The sequence below is a fragment of the Pipistrellus kuhlii genome, unplaced genomic scaffold, assembly GCF_014108245.1.
Source record: "Pipistrellus kuhlii isolate mPipKuh1 unplaced genomic scaffold, mPipKuh1.p scaffold_m20_p_5, whole genome shotgun sequence".
NCBI classification, from domain to species: Eukaryota; Metazoa; Chordata; class Mammalia; order Chiroptera; family Vespertilionidae; genus Pipistrellus; species Pipistrellus kuhlii.
The window spans coordinates 15437817-15451609 of record NW_023425551.1 but is presented as its reverse complement, the minus strand read 5'-3'; the positions used below and the strand labels follow the sequence as shown (position 1 = coordinate 15451609).

General features: G+C 36.7%; 1 protein-coding gene across 34 annotated transcripts in view; it reads left to right on the top strand.

The window, feature by feature from the left end:
- The window catches only part of EPB41L2 (erythrocyte membrane protein band 4.1 like 2), a 166237-nt gene that overhangs the window by 137163 nt on the left and 15281 nt on the right, over positions 1–13793 (top strand). For 9 of the 34 annotated variants that reach the window (XM_045573237.1, XM_045573239.1, XM_036413420.2 and 6 more), the window contains 8 exons: positions 1268–1414; positions 2746–2850; positions 6481–6648; positions 7904–7957; positions 8155–8706; positions 10559–10681; positions 12582–12680; positions 13213–13293. In XM_045573237.1, coding sequence (XP_045429193.1) covers positions 1268–1414; positions 2746–2850; positions 6481–6648; positions 7904–7957; positions 8155–8706; positions 10559–10681; positions 12582–12680; positions 13213–13293 — 1329 coding nt within the window. The remainder of the gene's footprint in view (positions 1–1267; positions 1415–2745; positions 2851–6480; positions 6649–7903; positions 7958–8154; positions 8707–10558; positions 10682–12581; positions 12681–13212; positions 13294–13793) is intronic. The other 25 variants (XM_036413431.2, XM_036413429.2, XM_045573250.1 and 22 more) reach the window with 21 other exon arrangements.

The window sequence follows — 13793 nt, the reverse complement described above, 5'->3', positions numbered from 1 at the left end:
TTTTCTTCTCCTTATTTAGGGGGCAGTACGTGTCAATGTATTTAGTGGTGAACTGCAATTCTCAATAATCCGACTAATCAATTTGGTTGCTTTTGGCAGCTTTGATAATTATTGAAAATGTATTTTTGCATAACTTACTAAAATGCTTTAAAGTATAATACATAACATTGCTTTGAACAAATACAAGAAATGTGCCTGATCTCAAGCCACAGTCATTTTTCCATGCCATGCAAAGATTTTTAGATTTTCATGAGTTTTTGCAAATGGCTGTAGAAGCTCATTGATGAGCAACTATGCTTGTGCATGAATACGGAATCCCTAATTATATCATTTGCATGACCGGTTCCTCTGGGAGTGGGAAGCTGTAGTTAACAGGTGGTCCCCATGATTTTTGAAATGTAAAAAAAAAAATGTTTAAAATTCAGTTAAAACCATTTCCTAAACAATAGTTAGTTTCAATATCCACAAATACTAGTTTTCAGGGTGAATATAAAAAATCCCACAATACCGTTCATCAAGGCCTACTCCAGTGAAAAATAAATCTGGTAATTATTCTTGCGTTTTTGTCTGTATAAGGATCATTAGGTATGTCGGGCAGCTGGGCCTCACATTTATGCTTAGCAACTACATGAAACCAGTATGGGGTTATTTTATGAAGAGATCAAATACAAGCAGCCTATGGAAGCTGTTATTTTTATTCCTTAAGATTAAAAGCCACTGCTGGAATTTCCTAGAAAAAAAGTCACTCCTTACCCACCCTACCACCCCCTGTTTGTGGTAGATGATCTTGGACTGGCTTTCCCATGAGGCCATATGTGCTTCTGAGTCCACCTTTCTCTGTTTTTACTTGATTTAATATGTTCACAGAAGGTAACTTCAGTAGTAGCCCTAATCAGGAAGGTGAGTCTACAGGAACAAATTCATGGGCTGCATTCAAATCTAACTATTAGAGTTATTAGCCATTTTGAGTATTAGTTCCATGACTTCCTTCTAATAATGTAAATAATTATTCCTTTAAAAATTCTAAAAAAAGAAGACATTAGAACCCTTTAAGATGTGAATCATAAAAAATTACATATTGGCTTTATGTTCAAATTTTGAGGTGATACTATGGCTTTTGAGACTTGGCATTTTTCTTGCTTTAGTATGTCTTTTTAATCATAAGTATGCTTTGTCTTATTTTTTGGTTTTATTTTTATTTTTGTCCTACTGGGTTTTTTTTTTCCCCTTTTGGATTTCCCCCCTTTATTACGTTACACATTGCTAGGACCTGGATAAGGCCCAGGAGGACATACTGAGACATCAGGCTAGCATTAGTGAACTCAAGCGCAATTTTATGGAATCCACACCCGAGCCGCGCCCTAATGAATGGGAAAAACGACGTATCACACCTCTATCCCTACAGATGCAAGGGGTATGTCACTAGCTGTTTGTTGGCTATATGTCTCCAGCTTTTCAGTAAAATTCAGGTTGCTAGTCTCTGATGCTGATTTCCAGGAAGTTACAAAATGTTCCCAGGTGTGTGGTTTGTTTTTGTTTTTTTAAAAATGTAATTGCTAACAATTTTTTTAAATACTAAATATTTATTAACAATGTAATTCGTGTCGACCTAGTTCTTAAGTAAATTGTATGAGTTTCAAAGTACTTTTGAAATAGTTTCAGACTAACTATTGTACTTTACTCAGTTGCAATATGTTTTTATATAGGATGACTTAGAAACTAAGATTATATGATATTTAATAAGGTTTTCAGATGTTGACTTCTGAAATAAGAACGTTTGTTTAATAATTAAATAATTAATGTGGGCCATTTTTAGAATGGTTTAAGGTAATTACTAAGAGGAATATGAGTTAAAGTTACCTTTGAAGACTAATGAGCCTTGGTGAAAACTTGTAAAATGTTGTATCATACAAGTTAATACTAAGACTTCCTCGTAATGAAATGTAGATGAGTGTTTTAAAAATGTTTTCAATCATAACATTCTTTTTTCTTTCTGTGATTACTTCTCCCCATCAATATCGTATTGCCTTTAGAATCTATTCCCAAAATACTTCTCCATTTATTTCCATTTGTATTTGTTCTTTTCTGATGCTCTCAAAATCTCTTATTTTCAGCTACGAACTTTCATGGACTCTTTATCATACTTCAATAGACAGTGATTATGCTATCTTTAATACACAATTTTAAAAATATATAAAGGTCTTACCCTACAATTTTATCTTTCCATTTTTTTCTTATGCCCCTCACTTCTCCATAAGTTCATCATCCAGTCTGACTTGAGTGTTGCCAGATTGTGCACATTTGACTTAGATAACCTCATGCTATTTTTATTAACCTTTTCAGTAAAAACAGAGCTATTAGTTGTTTTAAATTTCTAAGTTTGTGACTGTGAAAGGAAAATGGCTCTTTAAGAAAAGATGAGCAAAGATAATTGCTGAACTGAATAAACAACTTTTGAAAATACTAAGATTTAAAACACCATGGTGTTGTAGGGTCTTATGAAGTTGTATACAAGTTAAATTCTCATTTTTAGATTTTCTGAAGGTATTAGTGTTCATATTTCAGCCATTGACTCTTGTGTTGTCTGGAGAAACAGTGTCTGGCATGCTAATATTTTGGCCTCACTGTATGTGCCCCTTCATCCAGTTTGTTTCGCTGACCCACACAATTGTTCTGTGTTTGTGTTGTTGTCAATGTGATGTACTTGTCTTATTTGTTGATTATGTCTATTGTTTAAAACAATAGAGAAAAGGAGACCATCTTTTCAAGGATATTTTATCCATGACCGAGAAGTATCAGATGGCGTCAACACGGACAGTTGAAGAAAAAAAAGCCCAGGCAGCAGACAAGGTGTTCACCTTGCATCCTTGGATCTACTCTTGCTTTTTCCTCTTTTCCTTTTATTTCTGTCCACAGCTATAAGTAATTCTTTTTTTTTTTTTCTCATGTGTTAATTAAAATTTTTTGAAAATAATTTTTTGGCATTAAAGTTAAATCTCCATGTAGAGAGAGGGTCATTAGGTGAGATGGTTGCAGAATTACTTCATTTGAATATCCACATTTTGAAATGTAGACATATCAACTGATTTAATAAGTGACCCCAATTTTGATATATGTGGCTGGCAGTTGGGAAACCATGCTTTCATATGAAAATGCACTGTTTGTACAACGACGTGTATACTGTGGTGGTGTTAAAATAACAAATTCTATGCAATTCTTAGATTAGTAGTTTAGTAATTATCTTTGGGAACCTTTTGAATTTTCATTTTTAAGATTTTCAATGGGGGGAAAAAGATTTTTTTTGTATCATAGAAGCTCCTCAGACCTTTCTCTGTGCTTCTGCATACATGAATATCTGGCATTACTAAGAAGTTAGCTTTCTGTTGCTTTTACATTCTTATTCTTCTGTTTCTTCTGGTTTTGCTTAGCCAGCTGGTCAGCCAGTTAATTGCTGGGGTTAGAGAGCTTAGAGTCTGTTGGAGACAGACAGGGACATGTAAAGGAGTAATTAGAAAATGTAGGTAAAGAAGTCAGTGTTCGAAGGTAATTGGGAAGGTAATTTTGTGTTCAAAGGTAATTGGGAAGGCGGATTTACCGTTGTGTCCAGGAAGAGTTGGCATTTCAGCCGAGACCCTAATGATGGGAAGGAGGCAGATGTGAAGTTTTCCATTTATAGGGAAGAACACATGAAACAGCCCAAATGAAATAGTTTAAGGAACTAAAGGACCAGATGATAAAAGCTTAGGAACAGTCGAGGAGGTCAGACCCCAGATCCTGTCGAGTCTTAAAGACCATAGTGACATTTGGGAATTTTATTATAGGAATAGTGGGAAGCCACTGGGGAGCTTTAAACTGGGTCTGCTGGAGATCACTCTGCTGCTGGCTGAGGAATGGAATACAGCGGATCTGAAAGAGAGCAGGGATCAGTAGTGTTTTCCTTCCACAAAAGTCTGATTTTGTAAATCAGTAGAGAGTATTATTTATCAAAACATACAGTGGAATGGAGAAGGAGGCAAAATAAATGGAAGATGAAGTCTTGCTCTAAAGAATTTAAGATATAGTTGAGGTGAAATATTTCCAGAATACTGCAAATAAGAAAGCTAAACCAAGTGACATATTTATATGTTATAATGTTAGCATGAGATCCAAAGCCAATTAGACTCTGTGTAAAATGATGACATTAATATTACATGTTTTAAAACATTATGTATTTTTTGACACTTTCACATCCAGAAGCAAGTCAAATGGTAGATTTGTTCAATTTAAAGTAATGTCCTTGTATTTTTGCTGTAGGAGACTTTGGAATTTTGTTGAAGATGTTTACAGTTCATCATTTTTCTGGATGTCATGGTTTAGGAATGCACAATGTAAAATATATCATAGACATTACATTAAAAACACTTTATGTGAAGTTTAAACCTGGAATTTGCCCACTGTTAAGCTCCAAAATGGTTTATCTGCATTGAAGTTACTGCTTTCTTCTTGTTCTTTTCCTCTCTAGCACATGCAGGAAAATATGTACTTATTTGGCATACATATGACTTGTTACTGCAATCATCCTTCATCCATCCTCCCAACAAACTTTGGTTTACCGCTTGCAATGTGTCTTTTTACCCAGATAACAGTGCATCACTATTAGTTGAAAGTGTGTGAGTAGTTATGTCTACTGCAGTGTTTTGACTTTTAACAGGATATCTTACAAATTTTTGCCTTCGTTGCATCTTCATTTTGCAGAGTTTTTTTAAATTATCTTTAAATTGTAATCCTTAATGAAATGTAAAATAAATAATTATGCATGAGTATAAGCTGATCAAAATTTCCAGATTTCTGTAATATTGGTTTCACAGATTTTAAAAAACAGGAATAGTTTCTTGTTGAAAAGTTAATGCATTGAACTTGCAAAATGGATTCAGTTTGAATATGAATAATTTTGAGAGTAGAGCAGAAAGTTGGAAACCAAATTGTTTAGTCTTTAATAGATAACTGTGGTAGATATTTTTATGTATTGTGAGAATTATGACATACTTAAACTTGTATAATACAAGAGTCTCATGAGTTAGTAGTGATTACATAGTTTATTTATTATTTTTTTAAATATATATTTTATTGATTTTTTACAGAGAGGGAGAGGGATAGAGAGTTAGGAACATTGATGAGAGAGAATCATCAATCAGCTGCCTCTTGCACACCCCCTACTGGAGATGTGCATGCCCTTGACCAGAATCGAATCTGGGACCTTTCAGTCCTCAGGCTGATGCTCTATTCACTGAGCCAAACCGGTTTCGGCTAGACTATAGTTTTGAAGTACTTTTGAAATACCTATTTTATTTAATACTTAAATGCATCATGCTTATTTAAATTTCCCATGACTTCTTACTGGCAAGGAAGCCCTCTCCACCAACTCAAACCCTAGGGGTGGTATAATTATGGAGAATATAATGAAAATTAATTAATCCAGAAGCTTTTTATTCTCCTGAATATTGCAAATGCTTATGCACCTAGCCCTCCTCATCTCATTGTCCTTAGTCCTCACTCCTAGTGCACTGTCCCAAAAGGGGCATCCCTAAATGTCATTCATTCATCCACCTAACCAATCATCCATCCGTCCATCTATCTTTAAGCTCTCATGAGCAGTGGGTGCTTCATGGTGACTCTTTGCTATTAGCATTTTTTTTATGTGGGACAGTCCCCAACTTTCCTATTGTGCAGGTTAGGGACCATCACTTAAGGGCCAGAAATGTGAAGATTATATTTGTCTTAGTTTTTCAAGGACAGATGATTTTAACATTGCTCACTGAATTTTCACCCCTGAGTTTGTCTTCCTGTTTAGAAATCTTTTCTTTACCTGTTTCTTATTGGGGGAAAAAGGTACTATTTATTCCATGGCATTTTAGCGTGTCTGAGGGAATTTCTGTGGGTTGCTATCAGATCACTTGTGAACAAAGTAATGTGGAAAGGGGAAGAGTTAGTAGGAGCTGGAATGGTTAGGGAAGGGCATGCACAAAATATAGAATAGTAGGTGTACCTCAGACAGATGACGAAATTCAGAAGGCCATTGGAGGCAGGATAGGGTCACCAAGCTATGACACAGGAGTAAGCGTTTCAGGTGGAGGGGCCACTGAAGAGTTCCTTCTGTGCAGAAAGAGGCCTACTCTGAAGAGCTGCCTCAAGAATATACAAAACCGTGTTGGGTGGGTGGGTAAGCCCTGCTCAGTTTGTGATAAAAGTTTTAGTGACAAACCAAGGAGCTTTAGCCTGTTTTCAAAGGTTAGAACTCTCACCGATTCTCAAGCAGGGTGGAAAGCTGGCATTGAGGCAAACCGCCACTTGCTCCTGCTGCAGGATCTTTGCTAATCCTCAGCTTTCTTCCAATTTATGCTGTTCTGTGATTCTTATATAATCTTTCCTTTTTTCCAGTAGGTCACTGCTCTTTGTTCCAACTTACTGGTAACTCTTTGCTCTTCCTTTTCTGACCTTTAGAGCCTAGAAGAGGAGATAACATCAATTTTGTTTAGTGAAAAGGGCTTTTCTGATAGCATGAAAGCTACCTTCACCTCAGCCACCACTTGGACAGCAGAGGGCACTGGTGTGAACTCTAATGCACCTTGTGAAACACTTTCTTCCTGGCCCTTCTCACAGTTGCCTGAGGTGCATTTTACTTTGTTTCCCTGTTTTTAAATGCCACATGTGAGAGTGATTTTTATTTTTTAAATATCCAGGAACCCTTCCCTTCAGTGCTTTCATTGTTGAAATTAATTCTTCCTGGGAAAAACATTTATGAAATAATGATTGAATTTGGATGTAAGGAAACGACACAGATTGGATGTTGTCCTGCTTTTGGATGCCCCCTCTTCCCCAAACCTACCTAAATTCACAGAATCATTTAAAACACTAAAGCCCAGATTTGGAGTTGTTATGTGGAAGGAAACCCTCAACCAAGGAAAGAAGCCAAGTATGTTTCCAGAATTAAAAATATTCAAAACCAGTCTTTCAGGCATCTTCTGATGGCTTAGAACTTAAAAACTGTTTACATGGAAAAATCTGAGATGCCTGCCATATTCAATGAAATAGTTGTTTTCATTTTTTTTTAAATGAACTTAAGGAATTCCCTGAACTTGGGCAGAACCCATCTGAACATTTGAAGTTAAGTAGTATTAATAATAATGTACCGGCATATAATAATAATGAACATTTAGGCACTGTACTACTCAAGTAAATTCACTCTCACGGAGTAAATGTTTGCAGGGGGGCAAGGGTGAGCATCTCAACAATGTTGGTTCCTTTAGGTTTTCAAAGAAGGGGGGCTAAATTCTAAGAGAAAACCCTTGGTATCATTGTTGACATCCACCCTAATGTCATGGACCTGTTTGTTCATCTGTAATCTAATTTGGATGTTAGCCAGTTCTGGAATAACATTTTTATGTTATCTGAGATCAACAATGATTTTGCCAGTTAAAGCTGTGTTTTTAAATGAGCCAGCATAAAACAAAAGTTTCATCTTATATTTATGTAGAAGTCAGGGTTTCAGACAGGCTTTATAACCTGATTAAGACCAAGACTGTTTGTTGAATAGGTTTTATAATTTTAAAATTTATACTTTGAGATAATCAGTAAGCTTTGGTATAATTCCAGTCGTCCCCCCCCCCCCCCCCGTCTTTTCAATTATACGAGTAGAGCTAATAGATATAACTATAATAAAAGCGCTTTATTTCTTTGGGAAGATGCTGGCTGTTTTGTGTTTTTGCTTTTTTGTGTAAGCTTTTTACCTGTCTTGTTTTTATGTGACCTTGAGCAAAGGTTTTGTGGGTTTGTACTGTTCGTCTTCGCAGTGTCAGTGTTTGTTTAGTGGGTGTTAAGGTAAAACTTTATTGATTTGTGTCCTCGGTTGCTTTTTGTTCCACAGAAACACGCTCCCGAGTCCGAAGGGCCTTGCACTGGAGCCAGTGATGCTGTTAAGGTTCTCCCCTTTCCATGTTAACACCATTGCCTGCCGCTTCTGACCCATCACGTCCCCCCGCTTCCCTTTCAGTCAGCCATCATAACCATCACTGTTTTCCTCCATGACATGAACCTACCATCACTTGATTTGGGTTTCCGTCATTTTTATTTATTCATATATTTTTGTTCTCCCTCATCCGCTTCTTTTTTGTGCAGAGTTCACATGAGACTCTGAATGTAGTGGAGGAGAAGAAACAGGCAGAGGTTGGGAAAGACGAAAGAGTAATCACAGAAGAAATGAACGGTAAAGAGCTATCACCCGGGAGTGGTCCTGGGGACATCCGTAAGGTGGAACCTCTGACACAGAAAGACTCCGCCTCCCTGTCTTCTGAGAGCAGCAGCAGCAGTGAGAGCGAGGAGGAAGAAATGGGCCTGTACCGGCCCCGCAACCTGTTGCCTGAGGAAGAGGAGGAGGAGGAGGAAGAAGAGGTGGAGGAAGAACCCAGCCAAGCATCCCAGGTAGTAGAGAGGGAGGCAGCAGTGCCAGAAGCCAGCCCAGGCAGACACGCAGGGGCCAGTGTAAGCGCAGTAGAAACAGTGACCCAGGAGCATGTAGTTGCCCCTAAGATACCAACAGAGAAGAGTGTACACGAAGGCGCATTTAAGCAAGATGTGAGCGAAGACACAGAGGACGAGCAACATAAAGTTAACGGAGAGGTGTCTCATGTTGACATTGATGTTTTGCCACAAATTATTTGTTGTTCAGAGGTAAATGGGAGACTCAAGCGGGAGCTAAACTCTGGAGCTATTTCTCAGGTGGAGAACACCTGCTTTTCTTCTTCTCCTGTCCTCCCAACTGTCCCTCAGCTTTTTCAGCAAGATTCTGACTTTGATCTCACGGGAGGAAGGGGAAAGCACTGCTTTGTAGACTTTCTGCCACCTCGGTCAAGGTTGCTAGCTCCTTTCCTGCAACTGAATCATCTGATCCAGTAAACTCTCCCACCACCCACCACATCATTTTTCCATTCTTGTTTCACATCTAAATTTTTCTTTGCATGTTTTAGATATTTTCAACTTTTTGTCTTTGATTGCACTGCTTCCTCATACTTAATGCCTTTTTTGTTGGTTTAATTAGAAAATTGTATATGCATTATTGGAAAATGGTCAGTGTGAGTGTGTGTGCTGCTGCTGTGACTGGCTTTGATTTTTGGCTCATTGTCTCTTCAGCTTGAGAGTTTTAGAAATGGCAGCAGGCCCTGATTACCATGGTGCTCTGAATTCAACATCTGGTAGTGATGAAAACAGTATTTCTTGAATACCACTGTGATTTCTGTTTTTAGCTCTGGGGATTGTATGGTTTGGTTAATTTTTCTTTCCTTTTAGGCAGCCAGAGGCTACCTGTTTAATAGATTATAGTGCTCTTTTCATTCTGTCCTGTCATCAATTCTGGATTACTTGCAAGCTGATCATATGGTTGTGAATTATCTACAGGGTACCTCAGTCTTTTCTTTTTTCTCTTCAAGATAGAGAACTTACTTCACTCTTCTTGGATAAAGTCTTGGTCTCTAGGTGCAGTGTCTCTGAATTGGAAGTTAAAGTTTTGTTGAGGGAAGGCAAACTTCCAGGAGAATATGTCTTCATTCTAAGTTGAGCTATCTACACTGCAGGGATTGTCCACATTTTCTCTCTTTATGAGCTGGAAAATCTTGAAGTGACTTTGTCTTGAAATAATTAAAAGTATTTTTATTATATCACTTTTAAACTAACTGATTCTCTTCAAAGAACATATTTGCTAGTCCTGGAGTGCTCTATTATTTTCCACACTTACTTTACATTACACTTGGTAGTATTTTGCTGGTAGTACCGTAGTTTGTCTGATGTTGTATTAAACATACATGCTCAGCAGACCATGTTAACAGACTGTGAACCTCTCTTTTAATGTTTTTAATGTTTAATTGTTCAAAGCATTAATATCATATTTGTGGACTAATCCTAGATATAGTATAATAGTTTAACTTAGCTAATAGAGAAGAAACACTGCAAGTTTTAGACAAGTATAATTGAAAACAATAAGATTTGAAGGTAATCTTTCTAAAAGTGGAATCTCCTTGTCAATATAGCAGAAAAGTGCAAATCTTAGCCTACCTAGATGGTGTGCCAGTTAAAGACAACAAGCCTTCATACAAATCATGTGGCTATTTAAACCACAGTAAAAATTGAGGCAGGTCACTTCACATAGTTCATTCTCTGTTTTCAAGTTCATCATTACTTACTCAAAGCTAAAGTTTATATATCACTGTATACCAAGCTTGATACGTAAGTAGTTTGGGGACCATCATAATCTGAAGCATATCATAATTTGAAGCATACCATAATTTATGAAGCCATTATGTTAATTTATTCTTATCATATATACATACATGTGTATATATGTATGTGATATTTGAAGAAAAGTTTTTCTTTTGTATCTTTTGTCTTAGATTATTTACTTTTACTCTTTTCTTTTGTGAATGAGTGCGTGTTTGGATATGCATATTTCTTACAATTATTTTTGAAGGCTCCATTAAGTGCTTTACTACATTTCCTCTAGAATTTATTTTCATCCTCCTTTCCACTTCAGCCACCTGTGGTAAAGACAGAGATGGTAACAATTTCTGATGCCTCACAAAGGACAGAAATCTCCACCAAGGAAGTCCCTATTGTTCAAACGGAAACCAAGACCATCACATATGAGTCTCCACAGGTACAGAAGCTCTAGCTTTGGACTGAGCTCTTTCACTTAGTCTGTTTCTCGCTCCATCTGTCTTCTCCTAGTTTACATGTTTCTAACTTTGATGTACCTTTTTATATCTCCATTTCATAATTGTACTTCAACAACATAACTTACTATGTTGCTTCTTAGATTGAGACAGAGAACTGTAATCAAATTGGTGACCCAGTAATTTCAGGGAGGAAGCATACACATGATTATTGAAGATAGGCAGTACCAATCGTATTCATATTACTAGTATTATAAGCCATTTGTGGCTTAAAAGCATCTAGGATTGTTTATGTATACTTGGGAAGCAGATAGAGTTTATGAGATATGATGTAATTTGTGCATTAGTAGGATTTAGGCATCCCTCTTCATGAAGACAGATCCAGTCAACTGTTGCTTGCAAGTATACATTCATGTGCACAAACATTTGTACTTCTCCTTCACGTGGGATTATTTTCTGAAGACATATATCATTATTCTTATGTAAATGTGATAACTGTTCTACACAAATGTATGTTTGATTTTAAGTATTCAGACATTGATTCTATAAATATTTGAGATAATCATTAAGATATCTAACTCTAAGGATAACAAAAAAAGGGAAAGTATTTATCATTTCAAACGGAACTGTTTAGAAATTTGGACAACTATTTTCTTTACTGAGAAATTAAGTGTTCATAGTAGGATTTTGCCCTGGTGAAAAATGGCAGATTATTACCCTCTTGAAATATTTTTAGATGTATTTAATGCATGTATAGGTGAAGCATTCCTCGACATTATTTCAGATACGCTGTCTTGAATCTTGAACGTGCATAGAGACCACATGCACACAAACAGGTTTTGATGCGTGGGTGTGGTGGGAGAGCAGGGACTCGCCTGTTTCTATAGTGGTGAGTGCCCTTCTGAGGAAATACATTGCATGAGCCAAATGTAAGAGATTTCCTCTTAAAGAAGGGCTCTGGACCTTCCAGTTATTTCCTTATATCAGCAAACAGAAGGCCAGTATACTATATGGTGACCTTAAACTAACATTTAGCTTATGATCTCAGTGTAAACTAAAACTATTAATTTGCTGTATTTAACCAGTAAACTCTAGAACTTTCTACCAGAAAAGTATCAAAGAAAACAAATTAAAACCTATTTAGTTATCTGCACAGGATTTATATATTATCTATCTATCTATCTATCTATCTATAGATAAATACATATAGATATATATAGAGTACACATGCATGCATATTTATTCAAATATCTCTCTCTCTCTCTCTCTCTCTCTCTCTCTCTCTCTATATATATATATATATATATATATATATATATACACACACACACACACACACACACACACTCACAACACATAAACTGTTACAGGAAAATTGTTTAAAAATTTAAAGATAGTCATAATAACCAAATGATGTTAATTTAGTCTATTCAAATTAGGGTCTGTTGCTTAGTAATCTGAGAAAACGTTTTATCTATTTTTACCCACCTGTGCTTAAATAACCAGCACTTCTGGTCACTGTGGCAACGTCTCTGCCTGGTTCTCTGGTTTCTTTTTCAATTTAAATAAATGGCTTTCAGTCAACTTCTCTCATGACCCCCATGGCTTTCAGACCCAACTCCTATTTCCACTCTTCTTTTTTTCTCTCTCTCTCTGTGTTTCTGGGGTTTGCTTCATCCTGTACAGTTAGTCTTTGATTTTACTCTGTTTAAATGTCAGCCAATGCTAGTCAGTAAATTACCACTATAAACATGAAAAGGCTGATAACATCTTCTGCCAACTACAGAGATTTTAAAAGATGCATATTTGATGGGAAGGGCGTTTTCTATGACAACATAATGGAACTTAAGCATTGTTTTGTATTTTTCCCCCAACTATACAAAGATTGATGGCGGGGCTGCTGGTGACTCAGGCACCTTACTGACTGCACAAACCATCACATCTGACTCTGTGTCAACAACCACTACCACACACATCACTAAGGTAAAGCAGTCCGGGGGAATCCCAGGGAAAGGACGGTACATTGTAATCAGGATCCTTTCTGAATGATGAGAATTAAGAAGATGAAACGATAACACCAAGCAATTTCCAAGCCTAAAAATACTGAAATAGTTAGAATTCCTTGTAACTTTCCATAAACCAAATAATTATTTCTTCTCCTTTAAACAATTGACCAATTGGGAATTAAGAGACTCAGGAAGTTCTAACAGTGTCCCAGTGGAACCATGTGGATTAAATGGCAGCTGGTCCCTCTCAGTGTCACCTGCATCTTGATACATTAGGTTTTAAGGTTGCTTTCAGTTGAGGAACGTACGGATGCTATAACTTTAACCACAGGATTCTCCATTGAGCTTAAAAATAAGGAAAGGTTCCAGAATATCAGCCTTCCCTGATTAATGTGCATTGCCTTACAATAGTCAGAAAGTCTAGGTGTGCCCCAAATGTTTTTCCTAACTGTGTGTACACAGCTTTAGTGATTACTGTTTCCCCCCCTTCTTTTCTTTATGACCTTTAGACGATTAAAGGTGGAATATCTGAAACAAGAATTGAGAAACGCATCGTGATCACAGGAGATACAGATATTGACCATGACCAGGTAAAGTCGTGAGGTTCTGGTTCTGAAATTGACTGTGTTTATTTTCTAAGTTTTGTGCCTGTCATCGTGTCATATAAAAGTATATCCTACCCCTCCTCCCCATGCCTCCTGGCTGAATCCTAAGTGTGGGATAAAGGCCTGGACATACCTGTCCTTTCAACCTTCCTACCTCTGAATCAGCTTAAAACAAGTATTGCTCTTTATTTCCCACTGCCTTCCTGTGTTCTTTGGGGTCAAAATAATTGTGATTCCTGGCAGTTAGGTTTTCATGTGGGCCTAGTTTAAGGCAAGTCATCAGTGATTAAAAAATGAATGGCAGCTTAATGATACTGACTTCCAAAAACTAAGCTACTAAGTTTACCTTCTGACTACATACTTTTAGGAACTTAAACTTTTATAGCATTAGGAAAATTGGGTTGTTTACTATTAATTATTAATATTATTGGGGGATGGTGGAAAATAATCTAAGGTCTTTTACAAAGTGAAAATTTACATGTATT